Here is an 18,167-nt window from a genome sequence, read left to right as displayed (position 1 = left end):
GAGTGAAGACGCCCGGGAGTCGGTTTCATGCATACACGATTAGGTATGTATCCAGATAAGGCCTTTCTGTAGCAACATTTTTCTCTACCTCTCTAGCATGTGCAGCCGACCTTAGCTCTCCAGAACTGACTAGTTCTCGCAGATCCTGTGAACCATATATGTGATCTCAGGCCCCCCAGAGTTCCTCTCACCAACATCCAATTACTCTGAGACTCTGCTCCTCGCTCACTCTCCCTTCCTTTTGTCTACTCACCGTGTGGGACCACACTTGTGGGATCTTGACACCAGCACCCTCCAGTGTCTGTTCCCAATCCTTACGACAGGCACACAGACAGCTGTTCCTCACTATCTACGGCATGTGTGTACGACAAGGTCAGAAACACAACTTCACTCTCCCTTATGTGAGCTCTCCTGCACACTGCCCAGGGTAAGCAAATGGAAATTCCGTCGTGTGTCCCAGGTGATTTGGGCTCTTGTCTCTTCATTCCACACACAACCCCCTTCTTAAGCTTGGAGTGCAGCCGACGTTCTCTCTGCCCTCCTCCAACCCACCGTCATCTTGTACGTGGTATCTTGCAGGGGCTGCCTCCCCAGCCCCCTAACTTGGACCACTTGTCCTCAGCACTGGAAGCAAAGTGGTTCTTGAAGGTCAGGTCCATCAGTGGATTCCAGTTTCACTTAGTGTAGAAACCAAAAGCTTTACCCTAGTTTTGGAGGCCAAATGGTCCCAGGCTTTCTTCTTCCCATGTCACCCTATCCTCCACCCCTTCCGCTGAACTATATGTACGTGGGGGGGGGAGGGCTCTGCAGTTGGGGACACTTCACTTTTATCAGGATTGTCTGCCTCAGCCGCACATCGGCATGTTGCTATCTTGTTCCACGTTCCCGTATGAAGAAGGACTTTCTCCCCGTGCTTCATGGAACCCCAAGCCTCCCACTGCTCCCTCCCGCCTTTCTCCAGCAGCTCTGCTCTTCCCCCTACAGCAGCTCCCACCTGAGATGCTGCATCATTATCATGGTCTCCTGTATTTGGTGGGTAAGCCCCATGAAGACCACGACGTGCTGGGTCCCTGAAGAATGCTTACTCATAGCAGGCATCTGGTAAATATTTGTTGGACAGTTAAATTAATAAACGAGACTAAAACAAGACAGGGGCTGGAGAGGGTTACAACTGTTAAAAACCATATTTGACTTTTAATTTTGAAAACAAATTAAATACAGTTAAATAAAAACAGACCAGATGGCGCAGCAGCTTGGGCCCCACCCTCACACCAGCCTCTCGCCCATGGCGCTCCTGAACCTGTGGTGGGGCTTTCCGGCGAGGGAGCAAGGGGCAGCCTGGGTTTGGAGGGCAAGCTGTCATCATGGACCCAGTTCTGATTTGCGACAAACTCATTCCCAACAGAGATGAAGGCCGCAGTCCACCAGGGTTGTAATTTTAAATAAATACACATGCAGCGAAGAGAGGACATGACATGAAAACAACTGAAGTAGCATCCGCCAAAAAGTAAAAAGTAAAAAAAAAAAAAAAATCCCCATTTTTGTTTGTTTGTTTGTTTTCAATTTCCTAAAAAGAGCACTGAGTTTGGCTAAGAAGGCAGCCTCAGCAGCCCATCTGACCTTGGCATTCACCGACAGTCTCTATGAATGAGCAGCAGGGTGCCCAGACACGAATTCACCCATCGGATAGGTTCCCTGTGCCTCTCATTTGATGCCAAGGAGTAAATTTCCAAAACAATATCCGATGTATAAATGGTTAGGGGGAGATGTCCTACAGGTTGGCTGTGGGGTCTGATCCCATCAAGTGGTTTCCTGAAGACTGTGAGAAGTTAAATCCATTTCAAAATAGGCAACTGATGCTATTCTCTGAAAGTTAGATGTGTGGACTGAGTCTCATCCATCCAAGAGTGGATTTGGAATGACTCCCAGGCCTGTCCTATGAGTTTTAATGGAGCGGGTGTGTGTGGGGGGGTGTTAGCAGTTAAAAAATAAACGCCTTTTCAGTGGGCTTGCGCCCTTTCCTTTCCCCCACTTGGGGAGGAAAATTGTGCTTCCAACTTGTAGGAGCTGGAGTGAGATTACCACCAGAGGGCCCCGTGTAGCCAGGCCCAGGGGCCTCTCAGATGCTGAACGCCCAGGTAGATGCTTCTCTTGGGTGGCTGGGTAGGTGCAACAGCGTGGGCATACTGTTCTGTCTGGGGTGGAGAAGGGGCAGTGGGCACGAGGCGGGCTGGCTTTGCAAGCTTTCCCATTTTGTGTGAGACAGAGTGATTTCTAAAGCAGTATGTGCTCAGGCCGCCCTTCCTCCCAGTGGGTAGTCATTTCCTGCTCTTGACCTTGAGCCCATGCTAGTGTACCCCTCACAGAACTGGCTCAGGAAAGGGGGCTGGGATTGCTGGCTCTCACACTTTTTCAGAAAGAGCTCTGCCTCTTTATTACTGTTATCTCCAGCCCCGAGATCTGTGATTCTCAGGAGTTTCAGGAAGAGGGCAATTGTCTCCTCAGTCCAAACCCAGCAAGGGGCATTGCAGCCCAGGGGTATTGGAGAGGCAGTGTGGACAGTGGGGTGACTTGGTTCTTAATCCAGGTCGATCTGTGACCTGTGCTGGCTCTAAGCCCACCATCACCTTGCCAATTCTGGCACAGGAGGCTTGAGGGACATGGGAAAGGGCTTTGTTCTCCTACAGCCTGAGGTACAGGGTGAGCTATAGGAAGGCCCAGGCTCCCCCAATGCAGGGTAGGGTGCCAGGTGGGATCCAAGACAGCCTTATGTCCTGTAAACATGAACCAGAGGAGAGCCAGAGGTATTTCTGATTCGGGAGCAGCTCTGAGGAAGAGCAGGTGTGAAAGAGGAGTGTTGGGGCATCTCCATGCCCCAGGCTGCTCTCTGGTCTTCAGAATGTCCTGGCTGGGCACATGCTGTATAGTCATGCTGGGCCCAAGAGCAGGGAGCCATGGAGAGCCATGCTGCACTCCACAGTGGGGTTTTCTGACCTCCCTCACCCCAACATCACTCCAAGGCAAGGTCCCCTGCTCACACAGCCCCATCAATGCAGGAAGCTTCCAAGGAGATGTGCCGAGCACAGGCTTGGCTGGCAACTGGAATCCCCAGCTCTCTGGTCTTTTAAGCCCCTGGCCATGTTGCTGTAGAGGACCACAGGTCTGGGATTCTGTGCTTAAATTCTGTCTTTTATCCTGGCATCAAGCTGGGCTCTCTTGGAAGCCCTTGGAATACACAAGAGGTGTTCCTCTGGAGTCTGCCTCAGAGTGACTATCAACCATGGGAGAGGATGGAAGGCCAAGATCAGGGTCTGAGAAGGAGGTTCCTGTGTGGGGAAAGTAGGAACAACAGGGGTGTCAGCTTGGGGCAAGGTGGAGCTGGAGCTGCAAGTAGAACAGACTGCTTGATTCTAAGCCCCTAGTGGACGCTGTGGAGCCTCCCGGGTTCCCCTTGGAGACATTTTTGAAAAGCAAGTGGTGGCAATTATTCTAGTAACATGTGAGGGCAAAAAAAGATGGGATGAAGCTCTGTACCAAGGCGTTCTAAGATGCACTGGCCAAGGATCTCGGGTTCCTAGATGACACCCTGTATGTAGTCCCAGAGACATGGTGTCTACAGATGTACTAAGGGAAAAATCAATGTAATTGTCTGCTATGAGCCCCTGGATCTCAGTAGGGTCTAGAGTAGCAAATCCTGGAGCTTCCAAGAGGCAAGAACACACAAGGCCCCTTGGAAATAGCTTGGCCAGTCATTTAGCATAAATTGCTCGGGTTAATGTGTCACTTTGGGCAAGTTGTTTAGCTTTTCTGACAGCACCATCCCCTCTAAAGTGTAGGTAGATACTCTGACCTAACCCAAAGGGATATAAACAGTAATTAAAAAAAAATCTACTGCATAGGATTTGTTACATGCCAGAGACTGATTTCAGTGCTCTCCACCTAAGAAAAAGCCAGGAGCAGAAAAATGACACTAGGCCAAACAGAAACGTGGCACGCTGGCATGGGAGTGGGCTCTAGGGCTTATGCTTAGTGAGCTCTTTCACCTGCTATTGAAAGCTACAGGGCTACCGATCTGGTGTGGTACATCCTCACCACATCTCTATGTTGGAAGTTACCCACAGAACCCCGTGAGCAAGTCCATACTGCACCCCGTCTCTGTGGGCCACACCCCATGGCCAGTAGGACAGTAATAATAAAAGAGTGATGCCAGCAGGACTCAGCTCTATGCATGGAAGCAGCCAGTTAGTTGTCGGGGACAGCATCTTTGGCCACGCTTCTCCTGCCCACATGGGTCTTAGTCTCCCACAAGACCCAAAGGAAGAGTCCTTGGAGATGGAGGATGTGTCCCAAACTGGTGCCACTTGTCTATTGCACTGGCCAGTCTAGCCTTCTCTCCTACCTGCATCTTTAGTTTCAGATCTCCACTGAGGGGTCGGTGAAGCCCTTCTTCCCTTCATTGACCAGCACTGGCTTCTCTGTTCGTGTATGCCAGACCAAGATCTGCATATCCGGAGACACAAAAGAAAGTGGTGCTGATCCTCAGGTCATTCTGTCACCCTCTGGCTCCCTTCCACACATGGCAAGTATTTCCTCTGCCCCCTCCCTTTCCACCTCTGCTCCATCAAGCTTTTTAAACCGTCCTTCACCCATCCCCTCTTCCTTGCTGTTTGTATATGTGAAACATTCAAAACATCTTCTGAGAGCAAGAAAACCTAAAGCTGCAGAAAACAGACACACCTCATGATGTCCCAAGTCTGTCTGTGTGTATGTATCTGTGTCTATGTATATGCATACATATGCAGGCATGCAGGTGGTGTGTATATGTGCATGTATGCAAGTGTGCACCTTCACTCATGTGTATGCTCAGCAAGGGTCATAGACTCTCCTATGGAGAGTCAGAGCTCTTCAAAATTCCTCAGTGGAAACCTCTCCACATTTCTCTGCCTATCAGTGTAATCGCCTGACTCACAATAAGATACCATCTTGGGTGAGGGCTTAAGACAAGCAAACCCTCTCCTCCCCCCCCCACCCGATCTACAGAAGGTCTAGAGGTGTGTGGGGTGCTTGCATTGCCAACTGTCATTTCAGAAGAGGGTCTTACCTTGGTACAGTTTGCTGCCTTGGGCTCCAGGTCATTGAGGGTGACAAGTTCTCGAAGGAGACTGCTTTCCTGGTAGCCTCCCTTCACACCACGTAGCTTAAAGTAGGCCTGACTTCGCTGCAAGATGAGCCGGAGGTTGACGGCAAATCCAGCCATGTCTATTGCAAAGGGCCGGTGGGGGTCGAAGACTGTCTTCCAGCCAACCACTTTCCCTGCCCCGTTCACCCGTGGGGCCTCATACCGAAGGCCACCAACAAAGGCCACAGGCCACACGGATACCCTTCTTGTGCTGCGCATCTACAAGGTGAGAACCCGAGTCAAGATATTTGAATCTAGGATGAAAACACTACCTGTCCCCACAGGACGTGGATCACTTAATGAGTATGTGGGTCCCCACCAGCCTGACCTCCAGACATGCTACTGATTTCTACAGGAAGCCCTAGAGGATTCTGACCCAGGCTGCATGTAAGACATCTCTCAGCCAAGATGTTACTAGCCCTTTCAATATGGCCCAATAATCTTTCCTCCCTTGTACATGATCTCTCAGTAGTGTCATTTTAGAATTTGAAATGAACTTCCCTGAAAACTAAATGGAGACGCTGCTCAAACTGGCCACCTAAGAGGATTCTGGTGGCCATGTTAAATGACCCCATAAGAAGGTCTCTTTCAGAAAACAAGTTACCTCTAAGGCCTGGCTGGACTAGGGTGTGGGAACTATAAGCCTCAAGTCATCCTTTGAATGGACTGGGTTCCTTTAACCTATACTAAGGTTTTCCCATTTCTTTCTCTGGTTCTCTGCCCTGTGTAGTGAGCCCAGCTTAGGGCTCCCTGTATTTGTCAATGCATGCCACATTGTCTCCTCACGGTTAGTATCCTTTGCTCTTATCTTGCTATGGTTCCCACATCCTTCAGTCCCCTGGAGCCCCACTTGCTCCTCTCCCTCCTCTGGTTCCTAGCGCACCTCTTCAAAGAGCTCCAGACTGTACGTGTTGTCATCATCCGCGAAGTACACTACGCCTGGCTGTGTAGAGTTCCGTGGGAAGGTCTCCCGCAGCCAGCGCAGGGCCAGGTTGCGCTGCATGGTGCCGCGTGGGATGCGAGGGTCTCGGGCATCACCTCGCAGCTTGTAGTTACGTGGTGTTTCTACGTGCAGGTGTGTGTAGTTGAGGCCAGTGTCGCGCAGCAGGCGCGCGGTGAGGGGCGTCCTGCGTGGAGCATCCTCCACCACTAGCCAGTGAAGGTTGGGCACATGCAGTAGTGTGTTGGCCATTCGCGTCAGCTCTGCCTTCTGCACCGGTCTACTGTAGGTGGGCGTCACCACATGGATGGTGGGCAGCGTGTCGGACCAGGGTGGCGGCCTCGTGTACACGTACTCTGTGCGCACCACCTCCACGATGTCACGGTCAGACATGCAGTACTCCCTAGGGTCCGCACCGGGTGGTGCCTCATGGCGGGGGTCACTTCCCTCATCTGCAGAGGTGGGAGAAGGCGGTGCGGGGAAGGAGGGGGACGAGGGCGCTGGCCTGGCTCTGATATAGGGCTTTCAAAGTCACCCACCCTTCCAAGACAGTCCCTGTTCTCTGCCCCTCTGAAGAACCAACATCAGGGCCTGCCTTCTCGCTTCCATCTTTAGACCTGAGGTTCCAACCTATAGACTTGGAACTCTCATGAGAATTTTCTTAGTTTAGATTCCTGGGATGACCCAGAGGTGACCCCTTCATCACACTTCACACGTGCGCGCGTCACTATTTGAATGGAACTGGTCACCTTCCAGTCATCTATCTCCAGTTCCGCAATGCATTAGGTTCTAAATGAAAAAATGCCGTGACTCTCACCCCCAGGGTCTCTTCCTCATATGGCAAAACTGACCACATAGCAGAGATGAACAGCTATGTTCAGTGGTGTGAATTCCACAAAGCCAGAAAGTGGTGGGATGGGTGGCTACAGCAGTTTGGATCTCAAAGGGAATGTAAGGTTTCACACAGACCCTCCAGTCAAGTGAGGCCCCTCTCTCCTGGCTTATGTAGCAGATCTTTAGATTTGGGTACACAGTATAACATTTAACTACTGCATTTGGTTCCAGTGGACTTTACACTAGCTCACCATGCAGTTTTGAACTGAACACCATTTGAGTTTAGATGTTCTTCCTTTTTGGATACGCTTGCTTAGTTTTTCCATGAGCCTGATGTCTACCTCCCAATTCGTACTTTCTAGACACATGCCTTTGTCTCGCTGGGCCTACGGACAGCTCTCTTGTCCAGGTGTCCACTAATTGCTTCACATCTACACTCCAAAGATACCAGGAGGGACAATGATACTGCTGAAGCCTGTCCCTCTGGACACACGAACACAGACATGGGAGCAGCCATTACTTGCTTAATTTTTTAAAAGTGACCTGTTCCCAGTTGGGCAGCTCTGAAGACTTCTTACATCGGGACCATCTTCCTGGGTGGGGAACCTGGCAGGCCTACGAGAAGGAGCAATCAAGGCTGTTGGTGTTCCTGACTTCAAGTCCTGGCTCTCCAAGTGTTGCTTTTGGATTTGAAGGATTCATGAGTCAAATACGGTGTAGCCTTCACCGCTCACAAGGTATCTCAGCAGGAGTGTTAATGGCTAGAGGGCAGACTTGGAAACGTAGGCTCAGATCCTGCTGTTTGCTGTGACAAACTGTGAGGTTTAGAATAAGTTTCTTAGTTTCTGGTGCCTTGATTTCAGTGGCCACAGGATGGGGCTAGTAATATTAACAAGTGCTAATAACATCTGTTTGATGGAGTTATTATATAGCTAACAACATATATCAGGGATTGGATCATTAATAGGCACGCACAGTCACTATCAACTCCTGTACAGTACACTAGCTGACCTGCTTCCTTGTGGCTCCATGTATTTATGCGTTTTTCCTCACCATTAACAACAGGCTGTTTTGCAAGGTGTGGAGTCCAATGCAAATGAGCCCAAGTGATCCACTTTTGTCTCCTAGGGGGCGCTTACAAGCTAATATCACAAGGGACATGGGGTCTGATACCCAGGCTGCAGATCCATTGTGGGAGGGGTCAGGGAGACTGGTAGAGATGTAGCTCATCAACAGGGAGTCTTAGTTGAACCAGGAGGTTAAATTGAAAAGAAACATTGTTGAAGAAAAGGGATAATGCCCAGTATATTCTGACTAGGATGTAAGAATTCATTTATCTGGTAAATGGTAATATTTTTGGAAACTGGGGTTGAGGGTGGAGATTTAGGGCCATTTTGTACAGCTTTCTGGTACCCAGATCATCCTATACAGGCAGAAGCCCATGCCCTGGAGAAGTTCTCCAAGTGTCAGGGCTTGACTGAAATCTGTACTCCATCCTTCACTCTGGCTTCAGGGATTTTGCAACTGTGACTCCTCAAAGGCTCTTGGTGTGATGTCTCTGACCCTCATTCTGCCAAGAGGACAACAGACATTATGTCATTTTATATATGGTAGTTTTAACTCCTCTGGAATGATGTATTCGTAGGATAACTGCAATTCTAAACTGACCAGCCCCCCAAAGAGGCACTGGGCTGTGAGCAGGCGATGACATCATGCTGAGGACCAGAGTGCCCAGCAAGGGCAGTGGGGTTGCAGCAGGGAGACTGGGGAACTGCAGGGATGTTGAACTGACTATTCTACGGTGGACAGCAGAGCATGGGTTGTGACCTGCACACTGTTTTAGCCAAATCAGGTGAGGTCTTGATTGCAAGGGCTCCCCAGGTCTTACCACAGAGCATCCATTTGTTATGGGTAGGGCTTGGGCACCTTCCGTTTTCCTGTTCCCAGGAAAGATGGTACACATTGCAGTGTGAGAACCTCCTGCTGTCTGAGCGTACCAGCTAAGTGGAGCAGAAGGTGGCTTTAGTAAGACTGAATAAGAGGTAGCTAGATAGAGGTAGCTAGATGTGGGACGCAAGGCAGGTCTGAGGGCATGAGTAAAAGAGATGTCTCAAGACTCGTAAGACATAGAATGACATTATTCTAATCTCAGCTTTTCTATTTGCTCTTGGGAAGACTCTACCTCGCTTCAGGCCTTTACTCAGTCTTCTAACCAGGAAACTTGAAAGGATTTGCAGCACCATACAAGCTGGGTATAGCTCTATAGGTATAGCACTTACCTACCATGCAGTAAGCCTTGGGTTCTCTCTCCACAATTCAAAATTAAAACAAAACCCAAAACAGTCTCTCAAACCACAATATAGGCCAGGACTCGCCCCTTCCCTGCCACCTCTCTGCATGGCACTAAGCAACTGGTCATGCATGCTTGTGTGCATATTAATCCAGTTTGTTTTAGTTGTTTAAAATTTGACACTGCTAGCCGGGCGGTGGTGGCGCACACCTTTAATCCCAGCACTTGGGAGGCAGAGGCAGGCGGATTTCTGAGTACAAGGACAGAGAAACCCTGTTTCGGAAAAACCAAAAAAAAAAAAAAAAAAAAAAAATTGACATTGCTTTGACAATTCAGAGCCTTCTGGACTTCAGAAAGGACCGCCCTTCCGAGGGGTACCTCTTTTATAGAAATAGTAAACAACTGACCACATTCCTACATCTTCATCAGACTACCCACAGCCAATTTGCCTCTGGCCTAAAATCACCCAAGACCCAAATGCAGGACAGATGAAACCATACTAATATCCAAAAGCCCACAGAAATCATCCTCTTTTGAATCCAGTGCATGCTGACCATCTCAGCACTGGAGAGGCGGAGGCATGAGGATTGCCATGAGTTTGAAGCTAGTCTGGGCTACAGAGTGAGTACTAGGCCAATGAGACCTATATAGTAATATAGCTGTCTCAAGAAAGGAACATCAGAGCAAACCAAACCATCTGCTTCTGAGAAAGCCTGCTTAGCAACTTCTGTGGCCTGTGTCTATCTGAAATGACCACATTATAGGCTTTGTCCTAGCTTGCTCCACCCCCTCTGCCTCCTGACCAAAAGCCCCAGTGCCTCCCCATGATGCCTCATGTATCCTGGAATACCCACTCCTCCTGGAAACTGAGACTCATACTTGCTTATAATAAATCCCAGGTACTTAAAACAATGTGTGTGGGGAGATGGGGGGGGGACAGAAAGAAGAGGAGGAGGAGGAAGAGCAGGAGGAGGCTTTCAGTGGAGTCTTAGAGGGCCTCAAATTCCCCCAAGGCAAGATCTGGGTCCAGGGGTATGAAGCATGAGAGGAGGGTAGCTTTTATTACCAAAGCCAGGCCAGGGTGGGGGTGGGGGTGGGGGTGGGCTCACCCTTGTGCACAGCAAGCAGAGGTGCGAGGCTGCTCTGGTGCCAGACGGTGATGAGCAGTGTCCAGGGAAGCACGATGAGGACAATCGCAAGGATGTCCCGTCTCTTCGGCATCTCCAAGGCTGGTTGCACCCACAGCTCCTCATTACCTGAGCGGTGGCAAGGTCAGGGGAGGGTAGCCACGGAGCGCCGGCAGCACAAGGAAGAAAAGAACAGGCATGGGCCGGCCGGCCAGGCACAGGGAGGCAGAAGCCGAACACTGGCCAGTCACTCTCACCAGTGCTCACACCCACCCATTGCGGAAGCAAGTTTGCAGAGTCCAGCCTGATGGGAGTCTGCGAAGGGGCAGTGGTCCAGGGCAGGGTCAGGAGCCTTCAGAGGTTGATACCTGTAAGAGAGAGAAGTGGTGGATGAGCCAGAGATGTGGACATGGATCGCAGAGATTGTCCTACTCCAGACCCACAGCATCCAGAGTTTCTCAATGGACCATCCATCTCCCCAGAGCCTTTTCTGTACATCTGTCTGGGTGAATGGGCCTGTGTCCTTCCCTTGAGAAGCAGACACACGCAAGAGCAGTAGGATGCGGTGGATTTCAGAGACATTTGCCGTGGTTTAATCCTAACGGACCTGAGCAGAAGCTGTGGCATTTGGCCCAGTTCCATCAACTCTGTACTAGTTTTTAAACTATTGATCAGTCACCGGCTTTCCAAAGCTGTTCTCACAATCAAATGAGTTAATTCTCAGAAAGCACCCTGGGCGGTCCCTGATAGAAATGTATCAGAAACTCTGGTGGCCATGCTGTTCATTGTATCATAGGTAATTTTTTCATAGCTTTGGGCCAGCGTAAGACTTAGCAGACCTCCTTCAAGGATAAACAGAGATGGGTAGGATTGGACACCACAAGGGAAGAAGACCCCCAAGGACCCTCCTCTGCTTATCTCTTCAGAGAATTCTTTTAGGTCACCTTCTTCTCATAGGGTGAGCCTCAGGTTGGAGGTGAGCATCTGCAGGAGGAGGGGCTGTTCTCTGAGGAGCTGTCAGGAAGTTGGGAGACACTTTTCAAAAATGGTAGCTGTGAGAGCCTGAAGTAAGACCCTTGCTATAGAACAACCCGATGGGCTTCACTCCTGGTTCTGCAGAGGATCTGCTAGTAGATACTTCTTTGGGACCTTGGGCTCCCTTGTGACAGAAGTGTAAGTGTGACCAGCTCATAACTCCCTTGGGGATGGTCACATCCTTTCCTCCTCTTCCTCCTGCCCCTCCTGAGCAGATGCTGCTGGGTCCGTGGCTGGTAGGAGCACTTGGCACTCTGGTTGGCCCTCAACATGTTCATCAAGCTAGAGCCCATCATTACATGGTAGGCAGTCGCTCCAGAGGCCATACTGTCTGCCCTACTCAGCCCACATGTGCTCTTGGTCTTTGCCAATGATAAAAGTTATGGCCAACCAGAACATTTTGTGGCCCAGTTTTGGAAATGGTGTACATTCTTTTCTTCTTCTCAAGGCTGAGTGAGCCAGCATCCCATGGCCAGCCCTTCTCATGAAGGCTCCTAGAATCAGTGCCAGCTGCCCCCACATCACTCCTTAGGGAATGAAACCCGAGGGGCAAATGAGCAGTGTCTTCTGCAGGTCCCCCATAGATCTAGTCTCTCCCCTCTGAAACATAAGGTGGGATTTGTTTTGGGGCAGTGTTGGGAGGCGAGGCCTGTGAGAGATGATTGCGTCATTGAGAGGGATTAATGCCTCTCTTGCTCCTTTCGAGAGCAAGTTGTTCTAAAGCAGGACCACCTCTTAAGCCCCTCTCTTCCATGGCTGACAACTCTTCATGCTGCTTTCCTCCATGAGCTGAAGCAGCATACAGTCCTCACCAGACCACATGTTTGCACTTCATCTTCCAGAACCACGGAGCAATAAACCTCCTGTTCTTTATAAGCAACCCAGTCTTGGTTATTCTCTTATAGACAGACAACAGACCAAGAGAGGGAGGTCAGACCTGGCTGGGGTGTCAGAAATGTCTACTTCTAAAATGAGCCTGGTTCTGAGTCCAGGCTGGGAAAGCAGAAGAAAGAATGTGGGCACGGCATGGCCTTGGGCTATGTGGGGGTGTTTTTCTGCTTCTATGGCTCTCTTCCTGAGCAGCTGCCTAGACCTGTAGCTCATTCAGCCTCCCTTACATCTGCCAGTACCACTGCTCATGATATAGCATTCATGCTATCCAAGGACAAAGATGGCTGGCACAGTTAACACATGTACTCTGTGTGTAGTCACAGCTACCCTGAGAGGCAGGCACTGGTGTGTTTTTATTTGTAGTTGGATTCACTGAAGCAATATGGGTAAGCAATTTGCCCCTGGTCAGAGAGGGGAACTGATGGAGCCTGAATTACATGGGGGCCACGTGACTCTAAGCTCTCACCTGGATAAGCACTGGCTTAAGCACCAGCTTCCTCTACCATAGCTACCTTAACTGTCAATCCCAGTGTCTGCTGGATGTTGAAACAGGAAGAAGGAACAATGCTATGGGCTTGAGGTAGGGGACCTGATCCATGTAAGAGTGTCTAATTCTATCACATTCTTTTTTGGTCAAAAAAAAAAATCTATGAAAGAAAAGGGAGGGGAGGCAGAGAGACAAGCTCTAAAAATAAGCTTAGCAATAAACCCAGTTGTGCATTAATTACTCTGGAAGCCATTACAGCTTGAAAACCCCATAACTTTAATGGAGGCTATTATAAGCATAGTGGCAAAATCGTGGAGCTAATTACCAGGCGGTTATTAAGTAGAGCAGAGAGCACCCCCAGACTTGGAGAACACCATCTGGCCAGCAGGGGATGGGTCCACCGGCAATGGTGCCTGGCTGTGGGCAGGAGACCAGTGGTGCAGGCTGTTCCTACATTGGCCTCTCGTACCAACGTGGTTTGTCCCCTGCAGACTGTGCTTCCAGTCTGAGTTCAGAAGAATGTGGTGACTGCCTGTGGCATCTGCATGGATCTCAGAATGGTTTCTGGGGCCTTGGATGGGGCGGACAGAAGAAGCAACAGAAATCTTGGAGAAGTTTGGAGGCAAGGTTGAGAGAATAGATCATCTGAAAAAATAAGCAGCACTTGAAAGGGGCTTTATGGTGAGAAAGGACATGTCTGTGTGGACAGGTGGTGGCTGAGGGTCTGCTATGTTCATGATTTCTAACACCCCTGCTCATGACTGACCCCAGTGACTGATGGCTTCTCTTACCAACAAGTGCAGACACGAGGAACATCCACTCCCCTGGTATTCTCTAAGAATCTCATAAACAGGAAACCAAGTCTAGATTCTGGGTACAATAGGTAAAGCTCAGTGAGGAGTGGCCACTGGATGAGAAGCAAGAGCCAGAACAGTGGTAGGACAGACCCTAGGGGTCACCGCGCTCTCACTGTTCACATCCCTCACCTCTGCTTTTAGCATTAAAACATGAACGCTGACGGGAATAGTTCTAATACATCTTCAGCGCTGCCATTTTAACAACCTGAAGCTATGATGACTGAGGTCTATGAGGATGAAGACACATCCTACACGAGGCAAGAGAGGTCTGGCTGTGTGTGAGACCAGACTCAGTTTCAAAGGGCCACCATTACAGCTCCCCATGGAACTGGGTCACACTGAAAACCATAAACACTTGGAGACAGGTATAGTTGAGGAAAGCTAGTCGCAGGATTTTTTTTTTTTCTCTGCAGGCTTCAAAGAGCTTTGGTCTACAGATGAAAACTGGGGGTGTCTGGGGCTCAAAGCACTCTATCATCCAAGGCTGGAGGAGAAGTTAGGTTGGAGAGAGTAGTAGCTGCTTGCTCAAGAGGGTCAGAGGAGTGTGTAACGGCGCTCAGTGCTGGCCAGATTTACAGAGACATAAATAAAGGCTTTCTTCTAAGCCCACGGGTATTTAAACAATACCCCTGGCACCTGAAGATGGGCCTATTGATCTCCACTTGAAAAATATTAATTGTGCATTAAGGATTTATGCCCCGTAATTCTGTACGTAGTTAGCTTCTCAATTAGAGGACCCATGAAGATGTGTCTTCCATATTGTACAGTGTGGTGTTATTCTCAGTGAGATAATTCTTGCCTCGCATGTGTGAATTCCTAGGCTCAATCCCCAGCATCAACAAACAAACCACCCCATAAAACACTTTTCATCTACTTTCAGAAGAATGTGCAACACACTGGGGAGCCTGGGGGTTGGCTGACAGAGGCTACTAAACCTCTTTCTACAGGACCACAGTCAGCTTCTCAGGAAGTACTGGAACTGGGGACTCTGGTGACTGGGGAGATTCTTGGCTCTTAGAGGAAGGGGGACAAAAACAGAAGGGCGAGGTAAATTGTGAAGAGTATAAAGGTGGTGGGGTGTTGGCCCTAACCCCAGCATCTCTCTTCCCTACAAAGGGCCTCTCCATAGAAACAGAGGCACAGACTTTGTTCTAGAGATCTACAGGAGCCCCTAATGGGATCAAGGGATTAGTATTGATTCCGCAGGCACTGCTCAGGAAAAGCCCAATGCCAGAGGTAATCAGCTTGCAGCCCAGTCAATCCATACTTCATTAACCCAGCCCCAGCCCTTCAGCCACAGCAATGCTGCCTTGGGCCCACACAGTTTCTCCTGGGGTGCAGGGCATAGAAATCGACTGCTCCTGGTATGACAATCTCTTAAATACATAGAGGACATGTAGAGCCTTCTGTTCTTCACTCATATGGGGAGGAGCGGGGAGGGGTCTTCTAAGAGTTCCACTCTGAGTCCTACCTTGATACATGGTAGTTTTGTAAAGCTCAACCTTGTGATGGTTACAACTGTTCTGCATGGTAGGCTGGAGACCTTGTCCCCACCTTTCATAGGAGGACATCAGAGCTTAGGGAGGCTCCCTGATATGCTCAGAATCTCAGTGTTAAAAGGTAGATGAGGCTGTGGATCATGGCTTCTGTTCCTTTCAATATTCATTGCACCTCCTTTATATTGATTCCTGTGGGTCTTGTGTTCTGGCCCTTATGGTCCATCTTTGGCCCACTCACTGGTGATTTCTGCATCAGTAAGATGCTATATGGCTTCCAAGGCTACAGGGATTCTTCATCCTACCTGTATGCTGCCTGGAGAGAGCAACGACCAGACCAGGAAATGGCTATGGCATCCTTCTTTGTGCCCTGGTCCCTGATACTGGGCACTTATAGCACTTTATGTGCGTCTGATCTCCAGTCATTGTGTCTCCTTCCAGCTGGGAAAGCAAGCCAAGGACTCAGGGAGAAGGGGCATTGTATCATCCCAGATTTGGTGTAAAGAATCATTTTCTTTTCTGTCAAAACCCACATGGTTTGTCAATTTTCTAAAAAGGTAATTCCTTTGAATTTTTTTTCTGGAAACAGCCTTGAGTTATATTTAGATTATGATTATGTTAAAAATGAAAATAGGGTTTTACCTTGGCATGGTTCTCTGTGAGGCCAAGGCCTCTCTAGTCCATGGCAGACATTAAAACAGAATAAATAATGGTACCGGCTGGGTTTCCTGAAGCTACCTGGGTCATGCTAGCGGTCTATAGACCAAACTACAAAACCACCCACTTCCCACAGAGCCACTGCACAGGAGGATCTGGATCAAACACCCATATTTTGTCCTGTGGAGCCATCGCATGTCCTTGGATATGAATAGGCAGAATATCAGTCGATAACTCATTGCCTGGTGCTTGAGGATGGGCAGAGGCAAGCAGGCCACAGAAGCTGGAGCGCTGCTGGAGAACTGAGCACCAGTTAAGAGTCACCATACAGCAGAGGTGTGATGGATGACTGCTTATTCTGAGGGGACAGTGATTAGGTGGGGGAAGGTGTATAGTGTCCAGTTACAGGCCAGTGGCTAGACAGCCCAGGGCCATTCAGCCCTTGCCTCCATGATGTGGGAGGGGGTCTCTATCTTCAAAGAACTCTACATTCTAATCTGAGGGAAAGGTTCAGCTTCGCCTCCCTCCTTGGCTCTTCTTTCTGTTATCTATTCTTCCTTGCATGGACTTCTTCTGAAAGACATGCCAACTTTAGGGAGGGAATGTCACCATCCACAAGGGAATCAACTTCATTAGCTATTGCTGTTTAACAAATTCCTAATTACTAAGGAGCTTAAAATAGCATGTATCTGCTATCCTCAGTGTCTGAGTCTTGGGTCTCCTGTCTCACCAAAGGATGGGCTGGGCTGCATTTCTATCTGTGATCTTGACCGTGGAAGGATCTACTCTCATGATTACTCAGGTTGGCAAAACTCACCGGCCCACAGGTGTGTACCTCCGATAGCCTGTCTGGGCCATAGTTCCTTGTCATATGGGCCCCCACTTCTGTCTGACCTTCTACTGTACCAAGTCAGCAAGGAGAGAGTCCAGAGCTAACTGAATTCCTACATGATTTCCACTGTAGCTGTGGCAGTAACAGAGCAATATTTTTTGGCACCTTCGTGACAATGAGAGGATACTGAGATATGAACACATGGAGTTGCAGATCACGTGGGCCATCTTAGTGGTCACCTGCCTGCCACAGACCACCAGGTCATTCTCTCCTCCTTTGAGCTCCTCAGCTCTTGCCCAACCATCACAGATCCCAATGAAAACATCGAGGACCAGCCAAGCCATGTGTTCTACCACTGTCTACCGCCTCTCTGCCTGCTTCTTTTGATTTCCCCTGCCTGGAAAGAAGGATCCATGGAGGATGCTGCAATGGTGCTTGAGCTTGGGCCCTGGGCATCTTGTGAACCTCTCTTCTCTTTTGAGCCTTCATTTTCTCATGGGAATAAGATGGTACTTCCCCAGGTAGGTTATTAGGTAGTTAGGGAAAAGTTCGCATAAACAATCTGGCATGTATTAATAAACAGACGCTCCTGTAACTGCTATCTGCCTGTGAAGGGTCTGGCATGGAATTCCTAGCTTGCTTCCCTTTGATTCCTTCCAGTGAGACCCCAGGTGCTCCCCTAGGGAGAAGGGATGGAGGAAGAGAGGGGCTGAGATAGTCAGAGACAAGTTTCTTCTCAAGGACTAACCTTGGCTTTACCACATGACATGAAGCTATGGACAAAGTTAGTGTCAAGGGTGGCCCAGGGAAAGGGGCTTACAAATGCTGTGGGAGTCAGCCCTACAGATCATCTTCTACCCCAAGACCCTTCAGCTGTAAATCTGCCTTCCTTCTGTGGCCTCCACCCTCCTGCATCTCTTTGTCAGGCTTCCATCAGAGTTGGATGTGCCTGGGGGTGAGCACCCATGTTCAGTAGCTATCATGGGAGGTGGAAGTCTGGTGTCAGATCAGCCACGGTATTCCTACCTGCTGCCCTCATGATGCTGATGGGGTAGAAAGCGTTCATCTGAGGAAAGTGTCTCAGTCCCCTGCCCTTCATCTTCCTTGGTGTGATACTTCCAATTTAAGTCAGGAAAGGATTGGAATTAAATTTTCCATTCTGAAAACACAAGAAGGCTGATGGCAAACTACAGAGCACTTCCTGAGTGATTTCAGAATGCACATGTCTCATTTCGACACACACATAGACTTGTACACGTGTGCACAGGTCTAGCGTGCCACCTGATGATAAAGCATGAGTTTACAGCTCAGTTTTGGTAATTACTTCTAAGGCCTCTTGGAAAATGTTGTGACTGAGTCCCTGTTGGAATGAAAAGGTGCCCTTCGCTTCCGACACTCAGACCTGGCATTATTATAAAAGGGCTGATGCCAACATGCCAGTTTGCTCTCTCTGCAGTGCCGGAGTAGGAGGCAGCCCTCTAAAGATCTCACGAGGGTGGCTCCCAAGTTCTCTTGTGCTGTTTATCTTTTTTTTTTTTTTTT

The 18,167-nt window shown here is 49.3% G+C and overlaps 1 protein-coding gene across 1 annotated transcript in view; it reads right to left on the bottom strand.

The window, feature by feature from the left end:
- Positions 1-1,169: 1,169 nt before the first annotated feature.
- Positions 1,170-18,167, bottom strand: part of B3gat1 (beta-1,3-glucuronyltransferase 1) — a 27,443-nt gene continuing 10,445 nt past the window's right edge. Inside the window, exons 2-7 of the mRNA XM_021206435.2 lie at positions 10,644-10,738; positions 10,353-10,499; positions 6,063-6,571; positions 5,102-5,398; positions 4,400-4,500; positions 1,170-3,326 (exon numbers count right to left, since the gene is read on the bottom strand). Of these exons, the coding sequence (XP_021062094.1) occupies positions 4,414-4,500; positions 5,102-5,398; positions 6,063-6,571; positions 10,353-10,499; positions 10,644-10,647 (1,044 nt within the window). The 5' untranslated portion in view covers positions 10,648-10,738 and the 3' untranslated portion in view covers positions 1,170-3,326; positions 4,400-4,413. The remainder of the gene's footprint in view (positions 3,327-4,399; positions 4,501-5,101; positions 5,399-6,062; positions 6,572-10,352; positions 10,500-10,643; positions 10,739-18,167) is intronic.

This window comes from Mus pahari, chromosome 10 (assembly GCF_900095145.1).
Source record: "Mus pahari chromosome 10, PAHARI_EIJ_v1.1, whole genome shotgun sequence".
Lineage (NCBI taxonomy): Eukaryota > Metazoa > Chordata > Mammalia > Rodentia > Muridae > Mus > Mus pahari.
The sequence above is the reverse complement of the archived record's forward strand: the minus strand, read 5'-3'. Positions and strand labels throughout refer to the sequence as shown.